The sequence below is a fragment of the Peromyscus eremicus genome, chromosome 23 (assembly GCF_949786415.1).
Source record: "Peromyscus eremicus chromosome 23, PerEre_H2_v1, whole genome shotgun sequence".
Taxonomy (NCBI): Eukaryota; Metazoa; Chordata; class Mammalia; order Rodentia; family Cricetidae; genus Peromyscus; species Peromyscus eremicus.
This window is the reverse complement of record NC_081438.1, coordinates 162,821-189,312: the sequence shown is the minus strand read 5'-3', so window position 1 is coordinate 189,312 and position 26,492 is coordinate 162,821. Positions and strand designations below refer to the sequence as shown.

At 42.8% G+C, this 26,492-nt stretch overlaps 2 protein-coding genes across 4 annotated transcripts in view; one reads left to right on the top strand and one right to left on the bottom strand.

The window, feature by feature from the left end:
* Positions 1 to 1,121: 1,121 nt before the first annotated feature.
* Pgam5 (PGAM family member 5, mitochondrial serine/threonine protein phosphatase) lies at positions 1,122 to 10,059 on the top strand. Of its 2 annotated transcripts, none has more exons than XM_059249742.1 (6): positions 1,122 to 1,367; positions 4,064 to 4,242; positions 5,303 to 5,428; positions 5,512 to 5,600; positions 5,698 to 5,828; positions 8,794 to 10,059. In XM_059249742.1, the coding sequence occupies exons 1-6, from the start codon at positions 1,177 to 1,179 to the stop codon at positions 8,942 to 8,944; spliced, it is 867 nt and encodes a 288-aa protein (XP_059105725.1). In that variant the 5' UTR covers positions 1,122 to 1,176; the 3' UTR covers positions 8,945 to 10,059. The 2 variants fall into 2 exon arrangements, with proteins under 2 accessions (XP_059105725.1, XP_059105724.1); XM_059249741.1 differs by having other exon boundaries at positions 1,123 to 1,367; positions 5,695 to 5,828.
* Positions 10,060 to 12,152: 2,093 nt separating this feature from the next.
* Ankle2 (ankyrin repeat and LEM domain containing 2) overlaps positions 12,153 to 26,492 on the bottom strand; it is a 29,269-nt gene continuing 14,929 nt past the window's right edge. For both annotated transcript variants that reach the window (XM_059249737.1, XM_059249736.1), the window contains exons 7-13: positions 24,488 to 24,554; positions 21,198 to 21,370; positions 19,809 to 19,915; positions 19,131 to 19,321; positions 15,316 to 15,934; positions 14,145 to 14,276; positions 12,153 to 13,923 (exon numbers count right to left, since the gene is read on the bottom strand). In XM_059249737.1, the coding sequence (XP_059105720.1) occupies positions 13,701 to 13,923; positions 14,145 to 14,276; positions 15,316 to 15,934; positions 19,131 to 19,321; positions 19,809 to 19,915; positions 21,198 to 21,370; positions 24,488 to 24,554 (1,512 nt within the window). In that variant the 3' untranslated portion in view covers positions 12,153 to 13,700. The remainder of the gene's footprint in view (positions 13,924 to 14,144; positions 14,277 to 15,315; positions 15,935 to 19,130; positions 19,322 to 19,808; positions 19,916 to 21,197; positions 21,371 to 24,487; positions 24,555 to 26,492) is intronic.

The following is a 26,492-nucleotide window of genomic DNA, read 5'->3' as shown; positions in this document are numbered from 1 at the left end:
CAGGTCCTGCTCCGGTGCCTGGCTGAAATTGTGCCAGGAAAGCAGCCTTTTATGGGCAACTGGCCACACTGCCCTCATGAGCTGTTTAGACACTGGAACCTACTGTGCAGACACCTCTCAGCTGCAGTGGACCACCATAACCTCAGCTGAAGACTTGCTCCACCATGACCATTCCAGACAGCACCCATTGACACTGGAAAGTAGTACTGTGAGCAAGACAAGCATGGCGGTGAACACCGATGACCTTGCCATAATTATGAACCCAGGCCAGAGGGGGAGCACTTCCTTTGTGGCTGCACAGAAGCCTCTGATTGACATAAACATTCATGAAGGACAGCGGGTTGGTGCTAAGACTCTTGCCACATCCCTATTCTCTCTATATAAGTGGACCGAGGCACATTTCCCAGTCAGTGGAAATGCACTGTAGTATTAGCCAAGGGTTTAGATTGTCAAAGGCCAAGGGTCCTGAGGATGCCTGAGGTTTGAGGTTCATCCAGGAGCAGTAATATTATCAAATGCCTGCTGCTGCTCTCTACTGCTCAAAGCTGAAAACTGTAATAGCTGCCAAGTGCTGGGCCTGCTGCTGGGTAAAGCCCAAGGTAATAAAGGCTGTCAGCCTCTGGGCCTGCCAGTGTAGTCCCTTGGTCTTGGGCTCAACATGTCCTAGAACTGCCAGCACTGGAAGAGCAGTTGGACCACTTTCCTACTCCGAAGGACCTGGTGAGTTGATCAATAACAACTAGGGCAGTAAAACTTGGAGGCAGGACGGTGGGTGCCAGGGGCTAGGTGTGGGGAATGGAGAATTGATAGTTTAATGCAGAAGGTTTTAGTTCAGGAAAATGGAAAGAACTCTGGAGGTGAAAGTTGATAGTTGAACAGTATGCATACATTTACAGATTACAAGAGGACAAAAACTCTAGATCTAGAGCAAGAGCCAAACCTGAGATTTTTCAGTTCACCTAAACCCAATGGCAGATTTTGATCCCCTGGGGACTCACACCCACCAAAGTAAGGGCCCCTACGCCTGCCACCTGGAGACTACCGGCAGGTGGCACTCCAGTCCGCGTTTCCTGCTCTGTCGGGGTGGGGTGTGGGGCGGAACTTCCACCAGCCGGAAGCGGGTGCATGCGGAAGTGTGTCCCTGGCGTCCTGCCGTCGGGCCGCGCGATTTGAGGCATGGCTTTCCGGCAGGCACTTCAGCTGGCGGCCTGCGGTCTGGCGGGTGGCTCGGCCGCTGTTCTCTTCTCCGCGGTAGCAGTGGGCAAGCCGCGCGGCGGTGGGGATGCAGACGCGCGCGCGACCGAGCCGCCGATCTGGACAGGAGTCTCGCGTCCCGGGCCCACCGTCTGGGACTCCAACTGGGACAGGTGCAGGGACGGGAGGGTGGAGCTCGGGCCTGGTTCCGCCCGTCCATCGCGGTAGGGTGGGTCTAGAGTTTGTGTGTGCCTGGGCGGCTGGTCCTTTGGAGAGCCCCAGTACCAGGACGACGCGTCCTCCAAGAGTCTCAGTGCCTCGACCATCCATCCCTCCGAGGGTACCTATACCCGTCCGGATAGATTCCTCAGAAAGTCCTTGTTCAGAGAAAATACTCCCGAAGGTCTGTGTCCAAGGACCATTATCCTCTGAGGGTCTGAAATTCTAAAGGATTACATTAATTTTATATATATATGGAGAGAGAGAGAGAGAGAGAGAGAGAGAGAGAGAGAGAGAGAGAGAGAGAGAGGGAGGGAGAGAGAGTGTGAGAGAGTGAGTCAGGGTCTTGATATGTAGCCCAGCTTGTCCTCACAAATTCTGCTGCAGCCTGCGGAAAATTGGGATTTCAAGCATGCTATTCACTCAGAGGTCAGAGAACCTGTGCTTAGAACTAAGAGGTTACCTATGGAAGCCCAATATAGTGGCACACGGCTTTAATCCTATCACTGGGAGTCAGAGGCAAGCAGATCTCTGAATTTTAGGACAGCCTGAGCTACATAGAGACCCTGACCTGACTCCAAAAAAAAAAAAAAAAAAAAAAAAAAAAAAGGTTACCTGATTTAAATTCGTTTCATAGAGCCAGGCAGTGGTGGCGCATGCCTTTCATCCCAACACTTGGGAGGCAGAGGCAGGTGGATCTCTGAATTTGAGGCCAGCGTGGTCTACAAAGCGAGCTCCAGGACAGCTAGGGTTGCACAGAGAAACCCTGACTCAAAAAACAAACAAAAACATTGTTTTATATTTGCTTGCCATATCTAATGCGTGGATGGACCGGTACAGTGACTGGATCTTTGTTAGGTAGGAAGGATGCATCACAGTTGGGTAAACAACTGCAGGAAGGGACTAGGAAGTGGGCATATCCACTTGGTGTTTTTTTCTGGTGGGCCTTCCTCTGTGACAGTAGTCCCCAAATTCTGTATGGTCCAGCCCCACACATTCCTGCATCTGCAACAAGACTTTGGCTTGGCAGTTATATGGGATTAACACCCCAAGTTAGCCTGTTCAGAGAACGCTTGAGCCGCCACACTCTCCACCTTCCTCTTCCGTGATTGCTGTAATTTTGGCAGGCTTGATGTGTGCTGTTCCTGTCTCCTACAATATTTTTTTTTTTTTTTTTTTTGAGACAGGGTTTTTCTGTGGAGCCTTGGCTGTCCTGGAACTCGCTCTGTAGGCCAGGCTGGCCTTGAACTAGGAGATCTGCCTGCCTCTGTCTCCTGAGTGCTGGGATTAAAGGTGTTCGCCACCACGCCTGGCTCCTGCCTCCTCCATTTAACTGAGTTGCTTCAGTTTCTTCAGTTCCTACATACCCAGTCCACTAACTGCAGTCCTCAACTGTTGTGATGGCCACTACCACAGTGACTGAAATGTTTAAAATGTGCTTAGTGTGACTTAGAAAAGAGCTCTATTTTTATTTAATTTTAATTTAATTATAGTAGTCCCTCTGTATCCTGGGGGATTGGTTCCAGGATCTCTAAACATACGTTTGTGGATGTTCAAGATGGTGTAGTATTTGCAGATAACCTAGATGTCTCCTGTATACTTTAAATCATCCCTAGATTATTTATCATACTTAATACAATAAAATTGCCACCTAAGTAGTTGTTAAATTATATGCCTTAAGGTAAAAATTACAAGACAAAAAAGGCCTGTTTAGTACAGGTGCAAATGTTTTTGAATATTCTGATACCTGGTTGATGAGTGTGGGATTTACTTATTAGATAGCTCAAACTGGCCTTTTGTGGTCCTTCTGCCTTAGCTTCCCATGTGTACTTGTACTATGAGAAAATACAGCCCAGGGCTCCTGTCTAGTATTTTAATTTAAATTAGGGATGTTAGTGCATACCTGTAATCCAGGTAAACCTGAGAATTGCTGTGATTTCAGCCTGGGAACACTGAGAGACACTGTCTCATGAACAACAAAATGAATAAACGATGAATGAAACAACCCCATAACTAGTAGGTCCATACAGACAGTACAGTCCGAGGCTCTACTCCAGTGCAGCTGTCCATAGTCTCACAACCTCTCATTGTCACCTGGTTGCATATTTGCAGCATTATTGACAGTTTCTCCTTTTTTTTCCCCCTCATGTGCATATGTGTGAGATCACATGTGTGTGGGTCTGTGTGAAAGCCTGAGGTAGATATTGAGATTCTTCCTTAATCATGCCTCTAGATTATCCTTTAAGGCATGGTCTCTCAATCAAACCCAGAACTTGCTAATATGAATAATCTCACTAGGCAGCTTCTCCTGGGGATCCTGTCTCCACTTTCTGAGGCTGGAATTATAGGTGGGCCATTCTGCCTACCCAGTATTTATGTGGCTTCTGAACTCCAGTCTTCCTGCTTGTACTTTAACAAGCAATTTAACTTCTGAGCCACCACCCTAGCCCGTCTTCACCAAGCATGTGAACCGTAGGCTTCACATATCTGTTGTGCCCACTGCTGCATCACTTTTTTGCCTGGTCTTTGGGTGAAGAGTGCAGGTATGCTCTGTGAGGCTGGCCTCCCTGGACTTGGTTTTCCCCGTCCTTTTCCCAAGTACTGAAAGGTGTCCTGGACAAGAGGTCATAAGACATGCTTTTACAATTAGGCGAGAGCCACTGTCTCTCATTAACCTGAAGAAGAGGAATGTGGAATCTGGAGAAGAAGAACTGGCATCCAGGCTGGATCACTATAAGGCAAAGGCTACAAGGCACATATTCCTCATCCGGCATTCCCAGTACAATGTGGATGGCTCCCTGGAAAAGGATCGCACTCTGACCCCATTAGGTAGGACTCCTTGAATGGTCTTGAAGTTATCAGCTGAACTTGGGATATAGGCCTTCTCCTCTTCTTTCCTGGTTTCAGCATGGTGGTGATGGAGACAGAGTCTCAACTATGTAGTCTAGGCTGGTCTGGATTCCTGATACCCCTGCTTTGCTTCCCAAGTAGGTGGAGACATGAATACATGGTAGTATGCATTTATATTTTAAACAATTTCTTGTTTGGATAGCATATTTCCCATTTGTACATATATTCAAAAGTTGGATGGTAATATGTCTCCAGGTGTGTTCTCTAGCAGATTTTGCCACCAACCTGAGGAGTTGCTTTTGACAGGTGGGAACAAGCAGAAAATGAGGTCATCACTGTGGTGATGGAGCCATGTTCTCATATCCAGCAGAAATGATTTTCAAAACAAAAAAGATTTGTTGTAGTATTTCCAGGCCTATGCTAAAGTACATTTGAGGAAAAGCATCTTTACTTAATACTGGTCTCTCCTTCTTGTGACCCCCTAAGAATCAGTTTGTAGTTTGTGTGTTTTATGAGGCAGGCCTTGAACTCGTGGCAATCCTCCTGCCTTAGCCTCCTGAGTGCTGGGATTATAAGTCTGCACCACCAGGCCCAGTTCAGTTTTTTGGTTTTTTTTTTTTTGGTGTTGTCATGTTGTCTAATTGTCACAAGACAGTGGGCCACTGTGATGTTGAGACTTGATTTTGTTCTCCCCCTACCAGTACTGGGAATTGAACCCAGGGTCTTGCCTGCTAGGCAATTGTTCTACCAGTAAGCTATATTATATTCCCAATTAGAACTTGATTTTGAACATACTTGAGTAAAAATAGGAGAAATAGCAAAGGGTTCACATTCCACTGCTGGTAAGTGAACTCACTGTTGCTAATTGAATCAGGTACATTTTTCCTTGGGGTCGATTGTTTCTTTGCTTCCTGAGGACCTGACCCTGGTTGAGCCTTTGAGGACAACATCTTCCGTAGTGCTTGATAGCATTTCATTGTTTATTCAGTAAGTGGAGGGTATCTGGTATATAATTTTCACAGTTACTTTTTCCTTCAAGGTCGGGAACAGGCTGAACTTACAGGGCTCCGACTCGCAAGCCTGGGATTAAAGTTCAATAAAATTGTCCATTCCTCCATGACCCGTGCTGTAGAGACCACAGACATCATCAGTAAACACCTGCCAGGTAAGTGCTGGTTGCCTAACATGCTGAGGGTATAGATTCACTCTTGGTGATACATTGCTCAACAGGGATCTGCTCTTTTCCAGGTGTCTCCAGAGTCAGTACAGACCTGCTACGGGAAGGTGCCCCTATTGAACCAGATCCACCCGTCTCTCACTGGAAGCCAGAGGCTGTGGTAAAAATGCCATCCCTTGTGCCACTGGATTAGGGCAAGGCCTGCCATTAGCCTTGTCTACTTCCACACTGACAACTCCTTGCTCTGCTCTTAGCAGTATTATGAAGATGGAGCCCGGATTGAGGCTGCCTTCAGGAACTACATTCACCGAGCTGATGCCAAGCAGGAAGAGGACAGCTATGAGATCTTCATATGCCATGCTAATGTCATCCGCTATATCGTCTGCAGGTAAGTGCCATTAAGAACGCCCATGTATGTCTTCCTGTGTTACCATCCAGTTTCCCTGCCACCATCCTTTCTGGCCTTGGGTTTCCGCAGCCTGGGTGCTTCCTCATTCTTGACTCAGTTGTCTGTAGAATGCCTTTCTGTTTTGCCTTCTTCTGCTGTATGTGTAGTAGGCCCCAGTGAAACTGGCCATGACAGTGTACATGGTCAAGGAGCTGTGTTCGGGCCTCCACTACCTTATGGGAATGGTGAGTGTCTTAGGATCATTCAGAGTCCTGTTTTCCAAACACTTCTTCCAACTGCCGGTCGGTGGATGCTGCCAGCAGCCATCAGCACTGGACTTGTTCTGAGATTTTCCTTCATCCTGTTGTTATCAGAACTTCTCTAAGTACTGTCTTTCTCCATGTTTGTGTTTGTGAACAGTGTGGGCACCTTGTGGGTTAGGATACTTGTCTGCTAGTTCTGTACATGTAATTAGACATGTGCACAATCACCTGTTGTACATCATGACCATCGTGATTATTGGTTTGCTGCTCATTTGCTTTGTGTTTTGAATTTTTCTTCACTTTCTGTAACAGCAGTTACAGAAATGTTCCAGGCTTATCCTGTTTCCCTGCATGCCCTTGTTCTAGCCACTTTTCTGTGGGTGCCAAGGTAGTAGCCTGTTCCCTTCTTGGATTGTCACCTGTGCCATGATGTATGTTCCCATCTCACCTGACCAGCAGCCCACGGATGACTAGGGAACCTCATGTCAGTTAGGCAAGCATCATTCTCAAGAAAATACACGGTTGCTGGAAAGCTGGGAATTCCTACTGGGCTCCTGGAGCTCCACATCAGACTGAGAACTGGCAGTAGGAAGGAGGGTGGTGTGGTGGACAGGTGCTTCTAGGATGATATGGTCCCAACTGCTTGTTAGGATACACCCTATATTTTTCTCTCAACATGTGAACAAGCCAGGAGTGCTCTGTTTTATACCTCATTATCTTATATTCTAAAACAGTCCCTGAAAACTGACATTAATGTTGAAAATGCAGGAAGAAGTAACCAGGAGCTTGGGAGGAGTACTTACACTGTGAGGACAGGCAGGGAGTTCTTAGTTCCATTCAGGAGTGATCATCCTGAGTTGTGAAGAGTAACAGTAAGACTACATAGTTGTCTGGGCTGAGGTGTAGCTTAGTGGTAAATAGCTGGTCTGACATGTATAAGAGCCTGGGTTTGATCTTCTACAAGAAGAAAGAAAAAGCTTTAATTTTTTAAAATTGTTATTTTATGTGTGCCATAGAGCTTGTGTGGAGATCAAGGACAACTCTGTGGAGTCACTTCTCTCCTTCCTTCTACCTTTATGTGGGTTCCAGGGACTGAACCCAAGTTACAAGTCTTGCACATCAAGGGCCTTTGCCCCAGTTGAGCCATCTCACAGGTCCACTTTATTGTTTAAAAATGTACTTCATGTCAGGTGTGGTGGCACACACTGTTAATCCCAGCACCTAGGAAGCAGAGTTAGGCAGATCTCTGTGAATTCCAAGCTAGCCAGGATTACAGTGATACCTTATATAAAGTAACCCATTTATGACCTGGATGTGGTGCCACATACCTTAATCCCAGCACTTGGAAGGCAGAGGCAGGTGGATTTCTGTGAGTTCTATCCCAGAACTATATATATATTGTGAATTCTAGGCCAGTTCTATATAGCAAATTCCAGGTGAGCCAGAGTTTGCACAGTGAGACTGTCTCAAATAAAACAAATGGAACCTGTTTATGTGAAAATCTGTATAGCCCCGTGAGGATCTAGAAGCTCTTTTTAAGCAGCAGACCACCACAATGCATAGTGTTTCAGCAGATGGGACTAGAGATGTAGCTTCATTGTAGAGTGCTTGCCTGGTATGTACAAAGAGCTGGGTTTGTGTAGCAGCACAGAAGCCCACCGTGAGTTTGAGTCCAGCCTGAGCTACATAAAACCCTTTAAAAACATTGGGGGGGGGGGGAGTAACCAGGTCCCTTTTCAGTATTAGCCAGGACACATCACAGGGCTTTTATAGTATTTATAACTTATAATTGACAAACTCAGTAGCAAGAAATGTCATGTGTTGGTAGGCTGTCGGACTCAACTCAGGCTAGTTCCTGAGGACACAGCACACTCAATTATTAGAAAATGGCAGAGACGACATCAAACTGTTCATCAAATACTGTGTGTGTGTGTGTGTGTGTGTGTGTGTGTGTGTGTGTGTGTGTGTGTGTGTGTGTGTGGTCTGCATGGTCTGCATGTAGGTGCCCTTAGAGACCAGAAAGAGTGATTCCCTTGTACTGGGGTATTAGTTGTGAGCTGCCCAACATAGGTGCAGGGAATTGAACTCTGATCCTCTAGTAGAGTAGCAAGTGCTCCTAACTGTTGATCCATATCTCCAACCCCAATACTTGTGCCCTTAAAAAAGGAAATCCTAGCTGGGCAGTGGTGGTGCACGCCTTTAATCCCAGCACTTAGGTGGATCTCTGTGAGTTCGAGGCCAGCCTGGGCTACAGAATGAGTTCCAGGAAAGGCGAAAAAACTACACAGAGAAACCCCGTCTCCGGGGGGAGGCGGGGGGGGGGGGGGGGGGGGGAGGCGGGGGGGGGGCCCAGGGGCTCCTGCAGGGGTCATGTGTTACACTTCTATGCTGGAAGACTAGCCAAGTCTTGTCAGAAATACTTCTAGCACAAATTTGGATGCTTCTTATTACAGTGCAAAGCAACCTTGATATCATTAGCTCTGAGTACATTTCTGACTTAGTTGGGTTAAGGCCTTGTCCCCACAGGTCAGATCCTTACTTAGTGTACTATTGAGACTTTCCCCCTGAGAATCCTTTCCCTGAAGACAGTACCACCTCAGTTACTTACCCAGCTGAATGTACTGGGCTGTCAACCTTGCCTGACCCAAGAGCAGCTCTATACCAGCCTGAGCTTTCTGCTAGCATCATCTTTCTCTCCCCAGAGCACTGCAGTTTCCCCCGGAAGGTTGGCTCCGCCTGTCCCTCAACAACGGCAGCATCACCCACCTGGTGATCCGACCCAACGGTCGTGTTGCGCTCAGGACCCTTGGGGACACGGGGTTCATGCCCCCAGACAAGATTACCCGGTCCTGAGGCTGCGTGTAGGACTGCACCCTCTCCTCTGCTGGTGGCCTGGCTGCAGCCTTCCCTTCCTTGTCTTCCCTGTCCAGACTGTGCTGTGGCTTCACCTTGTCTCCAGGAAGAGGATATCTCAGTGTCACATTTGGGTGCTTACTTCTGGCCCAGGCTGCAGAAGGCAACTTATGGGTTAGATGGCCTTTTTGAAAGCTTCCTACCTTACCATTACCACTAGCATAGCTCTACCAGGTGTAGACAGGAACCTTCTGGGGTAGAAGGCAGACATATCATGGGGACTGAACTGGCCTACCTGTGCTGTATCAGGTGATTACAGCAGATCAACTGAACAACCCATAAGCTCTGGCAGAAAACCTGTCAGGAGTATGGTGGTTGTTTACAACTCATTGTTTCATATACTACAACCTAGGAACTTTTGTTGCTTAAATATTTATCAAATATTTTCCTCACATGGGCTCTTGCTTTGAAAACCCACTTGTCAGCTCAATTAAGAGATCCTGTGTCTACTGCATCTAAATGAATTGAAGGGCAAAGGAATTGGCTTCCGATAAGGTAGATACAAGCCATGAAAGAAGTGGCGTTGCAGAAAGGCTGTGGCTTCTATATGGCAAGTACATGACATCCCTGTAAGAGGTTCTTTGGAGGCAATGAAGTAGCCCAGACTGACCAGATGAGGTGGCATATGCTTGTAATTCTAGCACTTAGGAGGCCAAGGTAGGATCATGAGTTTCTTGCTAGCCTGAACTCTGTAGAAAGACCAAGTCTTATAAACAAGACTATCCCAGAGTGACTTAGTTTGCTACTGTTTACTGTTAACCTTTGGGCTTATAGGCTAGGTTATTTAGAAATGATGTGTTTACTCCAGATATTCTGATAACTTAGGGAAAAACTGGTTTGTATGTGGTTTTTGCTTTTTGAGTCAGGATCTTACTGTTGCCCAGGCTGGCCTCAAACTTAAGACCCTTCTCAGTCTTTTGAATGTTGGGATTGTAGATATACACTATCATACCTGGCCCAAAAAATCCCAATACAGTTTTTATGAAGTGGTTGTGAGCATTTTCTGTAATTAATACAATGTTGGAAACAAGTATGTAATAAAATTTTACTTCTTTGTTGTTTGTTTGTTTTAAAGAAAAAAAGTGGTATAACTAGAAGTCCTTTTTCAGTGTCTTCTATCCTAGGCATCCTGTTTGGAGGACTACCTCCCACAGAAGGTACAATGCTTCCTTTTCAACACTAGGCCTGAAAGGTGTTACTTGGAGGTAACCTTGGTTACCCACATTCCACTTTCTAGTAGTAGTTGAAGGAGGCATGCCAGGCTGTTAACTTCAAAACACAAAGCTCAAGGCTCCTCACTTGACCTGATGGGAATGTAAAAGCATTTTACAGGGAGTCAGTGTACTAAGAGTATACCCCACATGGTACAGCCTCCATAATCTTTAAGGACTGGCAGTATTTTAGGAACAAGACTTAGCTTTGAGGTGAGGCCACCTACTTGTATATGAGTTATATATCTTGGAGGCTGACAGTCATCATCTGCAAGACATCGTGATCACTTATAACAGCAATGATCCTGCAAGCTGAGAGCCCGACTCCTGGTCAGTTGCCCTATCCCTTTAGATCCCAATTTTCCTTATCACCGGTCAAAAAAAGAAAAAAAAAAAAAAATCACACTGCAAAGTGATAGCTGAGAATGATGGAAGACATACTGAACAGCAGGGACAAGAAGCTGGATCAAGGCCTGCAGAAGTTTGTTGGTTGGTCATGATACCAGTGATCCAATAGATTTCAAAGACTCTCCAGTCAGGCCTTGCTTGCTGGGCTGCTGACACAAGGCTATGTCAAAATCTAATTTTCTGACTTTAAAATTATACTGTCATTTCTCATTTGTCTCACAGGAAAACATTGGAATGAAGTACAGCACAACCACCAAAATGACCATACTAATTGTTAGATTTGAAACCAACCATGCGAAATTGGGTTTCTAGATTTTGTAAAGTTATGACCAGAATGCAGCATTTGGCTCAATTTAAGAGCTAAGTACATTCCAGGAATAACCTGTTTTCTTAAAAATGAAACTCTTCAGAAGTTTTAGATTCTTTATGGCCTATGCCTACACATGCTGTGAATATTGGACATGAGTGAGTGCCCACTAACCCTGTATTAGGGAGGGATGGGGCCAGGGTGTCTTAGAGGCCCAGTGACGTGATAGAAAATGTTTTTGTGGTGCTGGATATTGAAACCATATTCCTTGGTTTGGGACAGATATTTAAAGACTTCTGAAACACTAATCAAGTGGTGGGAATGTTGTGCCACTGATTCTGCTTGACTATTGTGTTTAACTTCATCCCAATGTTTTTCTATGAGATAAATGAGAAATACTAATATAATTTTAAAGTTGGAAAATGACTAGATCTTGACATAACAAGTGTGTGTGTCAACAGCCCAGCAAGCAAGGCCCAACTCAGGAAGATAGTACTAACCATTTCCTCTAAAAGCAGTAAAGATCCAACTATTCAATAGCATCTGGTACTAATTTTCAACACTGCTCTTTTCTAGAAACGAACAATGGGGACTTCTGTTGTCTCTATTACAAAGTTCAGTAAAGTTCATCCATACCATGGCACTTCAGGAAGGATGCCTTACATACCCCTATCACACATTACAAACTAATGGTTGTTAATAAAAAGAGGCCTTCCACTGACGTATAATTGAATATCAACTGTGTTAGAATAAACCAAAAACTAGCAAGTAAACCTGTCCAGTTCAAGGCCATTGAGGTAACATTGTAAGACTACCTCACAAATAGCAATGTGATACACAAATTAATGTACTTTTCCATGAAAATACTGCTTACAGTTTTACTAAAAAGGGAGTTCTGTCTGTTAAGTGATCTTTCTGAAAGCACTGTGTAAAAATGACTCATTAAACAGTAGAGTATCACACTAGTGGTAAAGGTGGCTTAAAGAGAAATGGGCTAACAAGATGACTCAGCAGATAAAACTGCCCCATCCAATGACTTGAGTTGGATCCCTGTGACCTACAGGCAATAAAAACTGACTCCCAAAAGTTGAAGTTGTCTTCTGATCTCCACCCAAATGTAAAACTGTAGTCTGTGAAGCTAGCACAAAACTAGTACTTCAATTTTTATTTGAGTATTGACAACTCCCCCCCCCCCAAAAAAAAACCAAAACAGGCAAACAGGTAAGAAAACAAGAGCATAGCTGAATATAATGTGTGAATTTTGGTTTCTTTTGAGAACAAAGATAATCCTTTTAGTATGACATTGTTTTCAGGTCACGATATTGGCTGTCTTGTACTTATATATCATCTGCTTACACCGGGAATGAAAACACTCCAAGTAATAAACTTTGAATCCAAAGTCCTAAATCTCAATTCTAATATTTCTGATCCATTTATCACATTAAAATAAGCTTTAAAAAACTCTAAACATTTCAACTCAGAATTTTTATTATTATTATTATTTTTGTTTGTTTTTTTGAGATAAAGTCTTTCTATGTAGTCCTGGCTGTCCTCAAACTCACAGAGATCTACCTGCTTCTGCCTCCTGAGTGCTGGGATTAAAGTTATGTGCCACCATGCCCAGCCAAAATTTTTATGAACAAAAATGAATCTAACACCCATTTTGTGGCACTGTATGATCTCAAAATCTAAGCTCAGGAAAATTAAAAATGACTCACAAAAGGCACTGAAGTTGGCAAAATCAGTGGTATAGTTTTCAATTGGGATTAAGCAATGTAAGTAAATGTCTATAGAACAGTACTGCCCGTGAGAAAGCAGGAGCACTAGAGAGCCAGGACTTACCTTCAGTAAGGTGGTTTTACCTTTGTACCTTAGGGTGTGTAGCACACTCTGTACAGATCTCTTGGGACTAATGACAAGGGATAGGGGAAAGTAAACATTGTAAGCAACTGAAATGACCTCAAATTTCAAGCTTTAAATTGTAATGTTCTTTAAATGGATTCTAAAATATGAGATATATTTGTCACGTAATCATGCTCAATGAAGTCTCAGGAAAAATTTTAAGACTAGGAAACTTCTATATTACTTAATTATCATTACACCGACAACTAAGTCAAAGCACATGGAAGTTCTGAGGAATAAAAATTGTTTTTAGTTATTGCTGGTGAGTTGTCTGTGATTACTGGCATGACTCCTGATGGCTTTAATAAACTTTTTTGCCCCCACAAGAAAATTTAATTTTTTTAAAAAATCTTCTAGCAGTGTTTTAAGCATGGCTACTAAAGTGCTGTCTCACTGTTGGAACGACTAGGATTAAGTGACAAACATAGATTTTTGCCATTGCATATCAGAAAACTGCTCCCACCCAAAGAATGAGACAACACACAATTCATCTGTTTCAGAAACAGTGGGTATGCATACAGGTACTTTAGAGCTCTGCTAACACCACAGGTAGCCAGCCTCCATTAGAGCAACACCTCACTTGCTAAATCAACTGAAATTTTCTCCTGAAAAGTCTGAATCATTACTACAGCCACACCTTTCAAACAACTTGGATTTGAGTTTGCTTTCATTAACTTCCTCCAAAATAGCAAATTTAAATTTTACTCATAACATTGTATATTCTAAAATTCTGGTACCCTCAAAGTGAGGATTAAGAAGTTATTCAGAATACATTTTTTTTTCATAGAATTTTTACCAATAAACATATCACCCTTCTTTTAAAAACAAAGAAGTAAATGAGACCTAGGAGTGAGCATACTGGCTGGCTCTACAGAGCTGCAAGTCGGGCCATGTGTGCCATTCTTTGGAAGTGGTTCCCATGTGCTGGACTGTAACGACCGGGGCTGTGAAGGCCAGGGGAGGAGGTGTTGTGGCCAGGCTTGCTGGGGCTGCTACCAGCTGGACTGCTTCGCCCTGAACTGCAGCTGTGAGAGCAACCAAGATCCATCAGCTCAGTTGTGAATTTCCCCTTCAGTGCAGGACTTGGCCAACTACAGAAACCAAAAAGAGATTTGTTACCACAGAAAAGCACATCTACAGAGTAGAGATTTAAGAACAAAACAAATGGACACCTGCTTTTCTGACCACATCTACATAAAGATACAGGCCAGGCTTGCATTGGGAAGCTACACAGCTTAGCTTTGACACTATGAGAAAGCCACCCATGCATGATAACTCTGTCAGTCTCTACACGTTGACGTTCTGATAGTACCTCTGTCTGTCCGAGGGTGAGTAACACAGGACGTTGCTTTTCCATCTGTGGACAGCTGGGTACAGGCCAGGGTCAATAGAGGCACACTCAAGAGCTGCTAAAACATCTCGATCTAGTTTTGATGGCTCTTCTCTAGAATGCAGAACAGAAAAGATGTAAGAAAAAGTAGAAACACTGAATAAAAAAGCCCAGAGATTTTTAAGGTATCATTGTATATTTAACTCAAGAACTAATCTGGAAGGGCTAGAGAGATGGCTCAGCAGCTAAGGGTGCTTGCTGGTCTTACAGAGGACTGGAGTCTGGCTTGTAGCACCCGCACTGGAAGGCTTACAACTGCCTGTAACTTTCAGCTCCAGGGAATCTAACACCCTCTTCTGGCCTACACAGGCACTAGCAATCATGTGCAGGCACACATGCACAAAATAAGTGGAAAAAAGAAAAAGAACTAAGCCGGGCAGTGGTGGTGCACGCCTTTAATCCCAGCACTTGAGAGGCAGAGGCAGGAAGATCTCTGTGAGTTCGAGGCCAGCCTGGTCTATGGAGTGAGTTCCAGGACAGACTCCAAAGAAAAGAAAAGGGGTTGGGGATTTAGCTTAGTGGTAGAGTGCTTGCCTAGCAAGCACAAGGCCCTGGGTTCGATCCTTAGCTCTGACAAAAACAAAAACAAAAACAAAAACAAAAAACTGCTGGGCATTGGTGGCGCACGCCTTTAATGCCAGCACTCGGGAGGCAGAGGCAGGCGGATCTCTGTGAGTTCGAGGCCAGCCTGGACTACAGAGTGAGTTCCAGGAAAGGTGCAAAGCTACACAGAAACCCTGTCTCGAAAAACCAAAAAAAAAAAAAAAAAAAAAAAAAAAAAAAACTAATCTGGGCTGAGTATATTAATCACCAAACCACCTGTGTATCAGAAAGCCTAAACTGGAGGGAGGAATGCTGGTATGCAGGGCCAGGGCTGGTCAAGGTAAGTGTTGTATGGAAGGGTCAAGACAAGTTGGGTCTTCCATTGTAGTATCATGTGCCCTCATTATTAACATGGTTTTGAGTCTTAAACATAGGACAAGTCAAATTATTCTGTTGGTATACCCTTACTGACACTGGATCAGCACAGTCCATATAGAAGACCTTGGAAGAATATTCAGAAACTACACACTCATTACAAGCTTTAACTTACCCAGAAAGGAAGAGCCTCCTGGTGGGATCTCCCGTGGCAGATGAGAACACAGGTTCCAGACTAGCCTGACTTCCAAGCTGGGGGCTGTTGGGATCCAAAGACATTTCAGCCATTGCCTCTGACACTTCACTGTTGGTCCTGACTTGGTTATTTTCAAGTCTTGATATTGCAGGAGGAGGTACCAGCGAGTCACTCCCTACTACATCCTTACTTGAAGCCAGTATCTTATTTTTATTTGGTGTCTCAATAAGACTATCTCCTAGAGTCTGCAAATTCAGTTTATCAAACTCTAGAGTCAAAGCAGAAACAGGTAGTGGAAGGGCCTCTTCCCCACTGGTGGCCTCTGGTCCCCCGCTTCCACCTGTGGTCCTGTGGTTCAGAGGATGACAAAGCCCATTTCTGTTGTTATGGGAGCAAGATCCAACTGAGGCTTCTCCAGGGTCCACCTTCTGTCCCAAGGGAAGGGAACTACATTCAGAGTTTTGGAATTTATTGGTTGTGGGCTGACTCTGACTTTGAGCTGTATTTTGCTGATTTTTAATTTCTTCCAAGCTAATGTCATCATCCCCATCTAGAAATGCTCCTACAGAGATGGAATTGCTGTACTTCTTTCCACTGCCTGTGAGGGCAACAAAGCAGCATATCAGAGTGCAGGATATAACTGGAAGGAGCCTTCACTCAATGTAAACCCTTCAACTCAAGCAAGAAATGACTAATTCAAAACCTGGTTAGGAGGCCAGGCGGTGGTGGCGCATGCCTTTAATCCCAGCACTCGGGAGGCAGAGCCAGGTTGATCTTTGTGAGTTCGAGGCCAGCCTGGGCTACCGAGTGAGTTCCAGGAAAGGCGCAAAGCTACATAGAGAGACCCTGTCTCGAAAAACCAAACACCTGGTTAGGTTTTAAGACAAGGGCCCTGTGGCCAGTTTCCCACAAGGTGACTTGATAAGGCTCCAGAAATATTGTGTAGGACAAACACATGAAAAACTGCTTCATGTCTCTATTCTGCAAATGAAATATATCAACAACTTGAGACTAACACTGTAGTTGCTGTAACTATGGTACATGTGTGGGGCTCTTTTGACATTAACTAAGTGCTTAGAGTCTCATGAACAATAGGTTCAGAGTATATGAAGCCATACCCTGGCACTGACTCCCAGGCTGGTATAGCTTCTTCCACAGCCCATGTGCACAGCCTTCACTCCAGCACTATTCTCCATATTCAAGGTTGTTTCTTAAACTCATTATGAGTGTATATGCACATAATCTCTGTGCTGTGGGTATATGTGTGTGAAAAAAGTGGCATGAGACTAGAAGTCAAACCATTTTATGGAGTTATCTCCTTCTACCTTTATGTGAGTTCTAAGGATGGAACCTGGGTCACCAGGCTTCTGTAGCAAGCACCTCTATCTGCTAAGCCATCTCAAGGCACTAACTTGTTTCTTTCTACATGGTGTAGATCATGTTCTTCCTCCTTCCCCACATTGTTCCAGGAAATCTAATTTGCAAAGTAAATGCTTTATAGGCCAATGGTTCAATTTTAATTTAGAAAGCTTTAAAATACATTTGTTTAACTTCTATTTTGGGGGCCTATAGCTCTAGTTATTACAAAGTTTCTACTTGACTTTAAAATTTTACTTTTTTGTTTGTTTTCTTTTTAAGACAGGGTCTCCTACTTTATTCTCGGATTTTGTGTAGCTTAAGCGGGCCTCCAACTCACTGTATTCTTCAAAATTCTAGTATAGGCATTAACTGCCACACCCAGTAAAATTTATTTATTTGAGACAGAGTTTCATGCAGCCTGCCAGCCTGGCCTCAAACTCACTGTGTAGCTGAGGTTTGCCTTGAACTTCTAATCTTGCTTTCTCCCTCTCAAACACTAACATTATAGGCACTAATACACTAACAAAATTTGTATTAGTGCCTATAATGTTAGTTTATAATATGTTTAGTTTGATTCATTTTAATACTTAAGTTCTATTTCTGATTCAGTGAACGTTTTTCTGAGGTAAAAGTAAAGTGGTACTGTACCAACAACAACTCTAAGCCAATTCTTCTCCAGGGAGGGTGGTGCTCTACGTGGGAACTGCAGAAGCACAAGGGAGAGGAGGGAGGAATTCAGCTTGGAGGACTTTTGTGAAGACTCTTCTTCCAGCTCCCTTCTAGAGCACTGTCTAATTTACTAGTTTTTGGTTTCATTTTAGTTTTCTTTTAACTATAAAAAATGACATATGCTAGGGGCTGGAGAGATGGCTTGGTGGTTAAGAGTACTGACTGCTCTTCCAAAGGACCCTGGTTCAATTCCCAGCACCCACATGGAAATTAAAATTAAAAAAAAAAAAATGATATACGCTAGTTGTAAACGTCTGGAAAACTTTCAAGTGAGGTGCAACTAATGTTGCTATAGTCATCTTAATATTTTGAAACTTAATATTATGTGAATATACTGAATTATATCGTTTTCTTCCCCATTAACTGTACACATTGTTATACACCACTCTATAATTTTTCACATCATTCACCATTCTTTAAAACATAATTTTAAAAGCATGGTTTTTCTTTTTTTTCCTTTTTCTTTTTGGTTTTTCGAGACAGGGTTTCTCTGTAGCTTTGGAGCCTGTCCTAGACTAGCTCTGTAGACCAGGCTGGCCTCGAACTCACAGAGATCCACCTGCCTCTGCCTCCCGAGTGCTGGGATTATAGGCCTGCACCACCACCGCCCGGCAAAAGCATGATTTTTCTAGCTAACGATAGAACTACTTCCTCAGCCAGTCCTCAGCTGCAGGGTAAAGTAAGCTACATTGAGGTTTCCAGCTGTGTCGAATAAACTGCCAGCCCAGTCTGTACAGCACCTTTACTTTGGTAAGGTGGGAACCTTTCCACACTAGGATCTTATAATCATGGCTTAGGGTGTTTTAAGGTATTTCTCCCCCTCCCCTTTCCTCCTTCTCCTCCTCCTTTTTTTTTTTTTTTTTGGTTTTTCGAGAGAGGGTTTCTTTGTGTACCCCTGGCTGTCCTAGAACTAGCTCTGTAGACTAGGTTGGCCTCAAAACTCAGATCCACCTGCCTCTGCCTCCCTAGTGCTGGGATTAAAGGTGTGCACCATCACTACCTAGCTTGTTTTTACTTCTTTTAAAGAGCATTTTTCTTTTCCCACTTCATTTTGGGGGTATTTTTGCCTTTTTCCCTACAATATTAAAAACTTTAATATCTCCTCGCACCACCCTCCTAGTGCTGGGGACTGAACTCATGGCTTTACTCATGGTAAGCACATGTTCTACCACTGAGTTATATACAACACACTAATTTTCCCTTTTTAATGGTGCTGGCGAGTTATGACCTATTTTATGTTTTTTTGTACTCAGTTTAACCTTTTCCAAGCATTCCATTAACTTGCTCAAGGCACCCTAGTGACTGACAAAATACAGTGCCCAGTATTGTGGAACCTATCTTGTCCTTTTCCTGACATTACACATTGTATTCAACTATAAGGTATATCTAGGTCAGGAAACAATGCCAAAAGCATCAGACTGCTTGCCAGGATGCCACATTTTTGAGTTATACCTGTATATACACTTTGCTTGCTGTGATTCTGTATTTTTATGTACTTTATATGCATACAACACAATTCATATAGCTGTATATACATATAGGTGCTCAGACACATAGTTTTCTGTGATGCCTTTTTGTTTGTTTTTTAACACAACTATATGCACATTTTCTGACATGACTTTGAGGAAAAGATCTGCTTTTATAGTAAAAGCACATTGAAAAAGAAAAAGAAAACCCACAGACACCTCAGACCTGCACTTGCTTACCAAAAACCAAGGCTCTGTGCTGAAGGCAGCCTTTATTTTCTCCTATTTCTTGTTGAGCCTTTTTGTTCATTTCCTGTTGGGTAAGGTATTCTTCTAGTCTTTGCAAGCCTTCCTGGGAAGACAGATCAACAAAACATCCCAGAAACTCCCAGTATTCAACCCAGGGGTACCCCAGCTCATGAGCTAGCTCCCTGTAAGAAATAAAACACAATTAACCAGTTGAGAAAACAGGAAAAAAACAAAAAACCCAAAAAAACTGAGTACAGAGAAAATAGCACTTAATCTTCGAAGTACCAAAACTCTAATTTTGAGTATCTTATTTTACCCTAAACTTGGGACATTTTCTAGTGCTCCTCTATTGGTAAGACCCTGCCATGTCCTTTGAGGAGCGACTCTATGATATATCAAGTGACTTTCACTCATGGAATCCTAGTGTACACTCACTCATACCAACTTCACAGCAAAAAGTGACATGCAAAGCCTAATACATGTCCTTGTTTGGCAAAGTCTGTGGCAGGGTCAAATTGGCACATACTTTGAAAAAAGGTTCTAACAGCTCCCAGTAAATCCATCTGGGAACTGTTACATTTCAGTATACACAGTTAATATTTTTCTATCATCTATCCACAACCACACAGCACACTTTGCTCAGCTGATCAGTCATGGTCCAGTAAATACCTTCCCACTCTCTCAATGCCTCGTTCTGGGTCAGACTTTCTGATGTTGTGGAAGAGGCCTGCTTTCTTTCGAGGTGGAGTTTTCCATTGCTTTCGAAAATCTTCAGCCTAGGGGAAAAAAAAAAGTGGAAGACAGGCTGTTTCATGCAGCTCACCTGAGACTCAGAACCAACACTACAGACTCAATAGCTTTCTACCACTTTACAGATTCTGCAGCCATTTCAACTATATAGCCAAGAGGGAGCATGACCTCACAGGATCAGGGGAAGGAGGTTTGGTTGTGTGACTTTTCCTAGGTAGATGTTTGTTTATAACTATCCAGGAAAAGTGATACAAGGGAGAGGTGCCTTTCTGTACTGGCCCATGTTGAGGGTCAGATCTGGCCCAGGATGGCCCAAGTATAAGGCCTCATCCTAAGAACAACAGGTATTGTCTACCTCCATGTCACTGGTACATGTCCCATTTCCCCTACATATAGAAGAGAAGCTGACATCAATCTGTCATGAATAATCCTTACTGGAATTGTATGTTTATTGTAGCTCATTTATGAGACTAACACATCACCTACTACGCTAAGAAGGCATAGAATGAAGCTTTAATCCAACTGTCTGACATCACCTACTGTGCTAAGAAGGCATAGAACACAGCTCTAATCCCACTGTCTGAGATCATTTGGAATGGCTCCATTCTTGTGAATTATTTAGAAAGTTGTTTTGTGACAAGGTTTGACTATATGTATCACCCAGGCTGATTTTCAAATTGTGGTACTCCTGACTCAGTCTCCCAAGAAGCTGGGATTATAGCCTGTGCCACCATAACCAGTTTATTTAGAGTTTTAAATAATAGTTTATACATTGTCAGTGAGGTATTTCACTGGAGAAAGCCATCAATTGTAAATTTGGCATATAAGCATGTATAATCTGTGATCCACAAACTCCATCATTATAAACTTCCTGACCATTTCATGTGTGAACAGAGCTCAACTGGCTGTGGCCTCAAAGAAAGACAGGTATATCACAGGAACTCAGGAACATGAAGGAAGGGGTAGAAGTTCCAAGTGTAGGAAGCTCAGTCTAGAATTTGAATTTGTAAATGTGGAGCTCCCCAAGTCACAACAGACTGGTAAGGGACAAAAGGGGCTTGCCCAGGAAAACACTACTATGTCAGGAGACCTGGGCTTCCAATACACCTTCCCTGGCTACATCAACAACAACAAAAAACACTCTAAGTCCTCCTTATCACTTCATCAGTGGTAGTCTCAGATAAAGATGGCCCTAGCCTTCCATGAGTTGATCTCCAAAACTAAAACAAAACAACAGGCTGGAGCACCAAACCCTAAAATGTAGAGACAGCTAGGACAGTCCCAAAACTTTCTTCCCTGACCACTCACCTTGGATGGACTTAAAGGCCCCACGAAAGCTCTCAGTGTCATCACAGGATCTCTGGGGCTACTTCTACAGTGGTCAGCATTAGAGGCTTCAGCTCTCTGGTCTGAGGACCATAGCTCCCCAATGACAGGAGAAGAAGTGTCTTCTGCTCTCAGAAGTGGCACATAGTAGTGACCTGAAGAGGAGATAAATGTCAGCCACAAGCTTCTACTTGTGTGGTCTGAGTATGGGTCTGGGGGAACAACAAGGCAAACAAAGACAGAAGAGACCAAGTAAAACTATAGGTTTGGGGACCAAGACCAATTTGTGCCAGCAACTACTTAGCCTGATCTCCATTCTTTACTAAAACAGGTTTTTGTTTGACTTTTCCCCTGATCCTTGTTTTCACAATGGAGATGATGATACATCTTGCAAGGCTTTGAGATTACTAATGAAGATGCATACTTAATGGTATTCAAGTTCTTACTTCTACATGAGCCGCCAGGAGTACATGTTTGTAAAAAGAACTATGAGCAAACAAATAGGTCAGTAAGATTCAGACCCATCCCATATTGCCTCTAATCAATGTTCAATTTCCCGTTTTGTTCAATGATTTACCAATGTTATTTTGCCAAGACTTCAAATCTAGAAGGCGTCATGTAATTCTTTAAAAATTATCCAATCTGTCACTACTTTTAGACAACCCTACTTTGTGGTAAAACTTCTGGAGTCAAACTACCTTTTCTTTCTCCTACGTTATCCTAAGGTCTTCATCTCTCTTACCACAAAAAAAAATAACTCTTTTCTGTATGTCCACCTATAAAATATACCATTGACTTCTTGTCCTGAAACACACTGAATATCAACAAAACAAAAACACTTAACAACAACAAAAGTAAGGAGAGAAGGGGCAAGCAGCAGACACCCAAGGAAGCTAGAAGTCTGGAGCCAGGAGTCTGATTAGGACAAAGAAGGAGCTTAGTACACAGAGGTCACATTTCCTTCCGCCCTGTTTCAGTTTCTCATGTGCAGAAGAGGTAAGAGGTGTGCTGGAATATCAGCCTGTCATGCTGCTCACAATTACCTGGGAATTTTTTATTTCAAGTGCTTATAATAGCTTTTACATCTTTATTTTTCTACTTAAAAGAATGTTAACACAGAGCATAGTAAAAACCACAGCATTCGGGGTTGGGGATTTAGCTCACTGGTAGAGCACTTGCCTAGCAAGCACAAGGCCCTGGGTTCGATCCTCAGCTCAAAAAAAAAAAAAAAAAAAAAAACCCACAGCATTAAAATATATCTAACATTTCTTACTTGCCTAGCATGCAAGAGGCCCCAGGTTTAATCCCGAGCATTTCCTAAAACTGGGTGTGGTGGTTTATGCCTACAATCCCAGTTCTTGGGAAGAAGATCAGCAATCAAGGTCATTCTGAGTTTTTAGGGAGTTTGAGTCCAGCTTGGTGGGCTACATGAGATTCTATATCAAAAAACCAAAGTGAGTGATAGAGATAGAAATCAGCAGTTAAGAGAATTTGCTGCTTTGGCAGAGTACAAGGGTTTTGTTCCCAGTATCTACATGAAGACCTCCCAAGTGGCTAGTTCCAGTTGCACTGAGTTCAACACCATCTTCTACTCTCTGTGAGCACCAGGCAACTGATAAAGGGCGCACACACACACACACACACACACACACCACTCATGAACATAAAATAAAAACAATTTTTTAAAAATAGGGAAATGGCTGGGTATGGTGGCATAGGCCTTTAATCCCAGCACTCTGGAGGCAGAGGCAGGCTGATCTCTGTGAGTTTGAGGCCAGCCTGGTCTACATAGTGAGTTCCAGGACAGCCAGGACTACATAGTGTGACCCTGTCTCAAAACAAACAAAATCAACCAGAGAAATGTATTTATTAACATTTCAGTATCTGAAATTATGACTGATACCACATACCTATGAGATGAGATTTTTATAAGTGACAGATTTCTACCTGTTTCCATTTCATGGATTTTGAAATAATGGTTGTCTTTTAGAAAGGGGGTGAATGGGAAGAGGGGAGGAAAGGGGGAACTGTGGTTGGTATGGAAAAAGAAAACTTTTAAATAAAAAAAAATATAAAATACGGTTTAATTTTCTTTTGAATATTCAAATCCTTAAATATTTTGGGGTCTGTGTGTATGTGTATATATATAATGCCTAGGGCTTTGTATACTAAAACGTTCCAGGAATATATACTCTTGCTTGTCTGTAGAGGGCTGTGGGTAGACCGAAGTAGAGGTGTCCAGCATGCCTGAGGCCCTGAGTTCAGTCCCCAGTGCTTTGGAAAAAAATGCAACACTTCATCAACAAAACCGGATTCATGCTCTTGGTGGGCTTGTGTCTAGTTTTTTTTTTTTTTTTTTTTTTTTTACCCTATTCATCTTCTTAGGATGTTGTGTATTCCTTCCCTCTATTTATCCAACTGTGGGTCTCTTCTGAATGATGGGGCAGCATGCAGTAAGGTAGTCAGTCCCGCAGCAGGGTTTCTCTGTGTAGTTTTGGTGCCTGTCCTGGATCTCACTCTTTAGACCAGGCTGGTCTCAAACTCACAGAGATCCACCTGGCTCTGCCTTCTGAGTGCTGGGATTAAAGGCGTGTGCCACCACCGCCCAGCTTAATAACCACTTTCTATTGGCTTAAATCCATGTATGAGTAATTTTCTCTGGTAGATAGCCCACAATTGAAGGAGGAAGGAAAGGAGAGAAGGATGGAGGGGAAAGGAGGGAGGATAAGGGAGAGAGGACAGAGTAGGAGAGAGAGAAAGAGGAGAGCAGAGAGATGGAGAGAGAGAATGAATATAAATGGTATCGTACCTCCACAATCCCAGCAGGATAATGGCCCAGATGGGGTCCCCAGTTTTAAAAGGCTGAGCTGAGTTAGATAGCCTCAGAAGGGCAGAGGAGGGAGGCAGGCCCAAAATACACCTTCTTAGAAACAAACTAAAAACAAAAGCCAAATAACCAACCACAAGGGGCTCTGTGTCCACCCTCTCTAACCAAAAGGAATCAGAGAAACCTGTCTCAAGGATGGGGTGAGTCCCTGAACAGGAATTAAGTAAAAAGAGAGCCTAAAATTAGAACAAGAATGGGCAGTATGAAATGAGGCAAGGAGGTACAGTATTCAGGGAAAAAAAACAATGGATAATTTCAACAGGCTCTGAGGGGAGTTCATAGCTACTTTTTCAGAACTTGGGAAAGCAGACAAACCTCTGCTGTACTGCCCCAAGTTCACTCTTACAAAGGGCTTTCCATGCCAGGTATGGAGTCCACAACTCACCCATTAAATATTCTCTGATCCTTTCTTTCAGTTCTACAGATTTGTTTTTGCTTCTTTCACAAATTACCTATTTAAACAAAACAGACAAATTGAACATTCTAAATATTACTATATTACATTTCCTGTCAAATAAAATCTTTTTAAAGTTTAAATCCAGTAAATAGGATAGTATCTTTAAATTTTTTATTATTTATTATGTATATAGGTATATGGTGTGTATGTGTGTGTGTGTGTGTGTGTGTGTGTGTGTGTGTGTGATGTAAGTATAGATGCCCCAAAGGTCAGAAGAGGGTGTTGGTTCCTCTGAAGCTGGAGTTGCAGGTAGCAGTGAGTCATCCAACCTGGGTGCTGGGAATAGAGAACTCCAGTCTTCTGTAAGAGCAGTAAGTGTTCTTAACCACTGAACTACCTCTCCAGCCCTAGGATTATCTTAACACAAAATTTCACAAAATTCATACTCAGAAAACCTGTGCTAGGGGGCTAGAGAAATGGCTCAGTGGTTAAGAGCACTGGATGCTCTTTCAGAGAACTTGGGTTCAATTTCCATCAACATGGCAGTTTAACACTGTATGTAACTCCAATTTCAGGAGATCTGACACCCTCTCGTGGCCACAAGGCATATATGTGGTATAGACATATATCCAGGCAAAACATCCACACACATAAAAATAAATAAGCAAACAACAACAAAAAGAAAACCTGTGTTCAATAGCACAGCCTATTCTATAGAAATCACTATAAAAGCCCATTGGAACAGGGCAAGAAAACACTCTAGCAACATGGTAAACTTTATCTTTTTCTTCACACAACTTTTGTTTCCCATTTTCTGCAAGAAAAAAAAACTTAAAAGTATAAATATCAAGTTTAATTAAAAAGTATATATATATATATATAATATCAAGTATAAATATAAATACACATGGACATGCTGACCGTTTCTCAGCTGGAGTTTTACAGTATGAAAGTACACCCTCTCTATATAAATTTTTGCTGTTGGGTATCTGAACTCAAATAGAGCTACTACATCATATAGAATTTGCGGCTACTGGAATCAACTTTCTGAGCCCCTGGGTAATTACAACATTAATAATATAGAAAAGCAATTACTTTCAAATAAAAAAATAACAAGAAACCTCATAAATTACCACATTGTGAAAGAACTAAAATTGTGGGCTCAGTTGTAGAGGGCTTGCCTTGCATATTGAGACCCTAGGTGCTGTTCCCAACATTGCACATATACACCCACAATAGTCATGAGTTTTAGGTTGGTTATCAGAAAATCATTTTATAAAAATACAAATTAAAAAAACTATTTTTCTGTAGTAAATTTTTTTTTATTATTTTCCTTCTCCCTTCCACTCCCTAATACCAGGCCTTATGCATGTCAGGGAAGTTTTCTACCAACTGGGGTACATGAGTGTTACAAAATGTAGTAACAGCTAAGGGGCCTAAGCCTAAGGAAGACACTCTCACCAGAAGTGTCCTTTAGATTTTATTTCTGAGAGTAGTAGATCTAGGTCAGCCAGCAGCATCTAATGCTTGATCCTTAAATTAGCATTTCGGTTCTTAATAGAGCTAGGTCTGTCTTTATATCACAAGCACATGATGCAATGTAGCACATTTTGTTCTACTGCTAAGGAACACAAAAAGGCTTGCTTCACTAGGCATGAATGCAGCAGTATGTATCTGGGCAGCTAGTATGTATCTGAGTTGAACACATCAGCTGCTTTCAGCATTATAGTCATCATCACTACTACCACTATAACCATCATTCATTACCATTATGATCACTACTTCCATCACCGCCTATAGCCATCATCATGACCACCACCCCTGCCTTCTTTTGAACTTGGTTGGCTAATGTGTTTAGAAGGAACATGGAAAGACTAAGTTGCTCAGAACACTGATAGCCAGTTTCAGTAAAATCAGCAAGACTAGGTTAGCTCATTCCTTCTTGGCTCTACAGATACGCTGCTTTCACAGAGTACATCATGCTCAGCAGCCA

Bases quoted from the DNA above. Each gene is read 5' to 3' on its own strand.
- Pgam5 (XM_059249741.1), top strand. From the start codon at position 1,177: ATGGCTTTCCGGCAGGCACTTCAGCTGGCGGCCTGCGGTCTGGCGGGT. The intron at 1,368-4,063 runs GTGCAGGGACGG...TTTTACAATTAG, and splicing joins TGGGACTCCAACTGGGACAG to GCGAGAGCCACTGTCTCTCA. The intron at 5,429-5,511 runs GTAAGTGCTGGT...GCTCTTTTCCAG, and splicing joins CATCAGTAAACACCTGCCAG to GTGTCTCCAGAGTCAGTACA.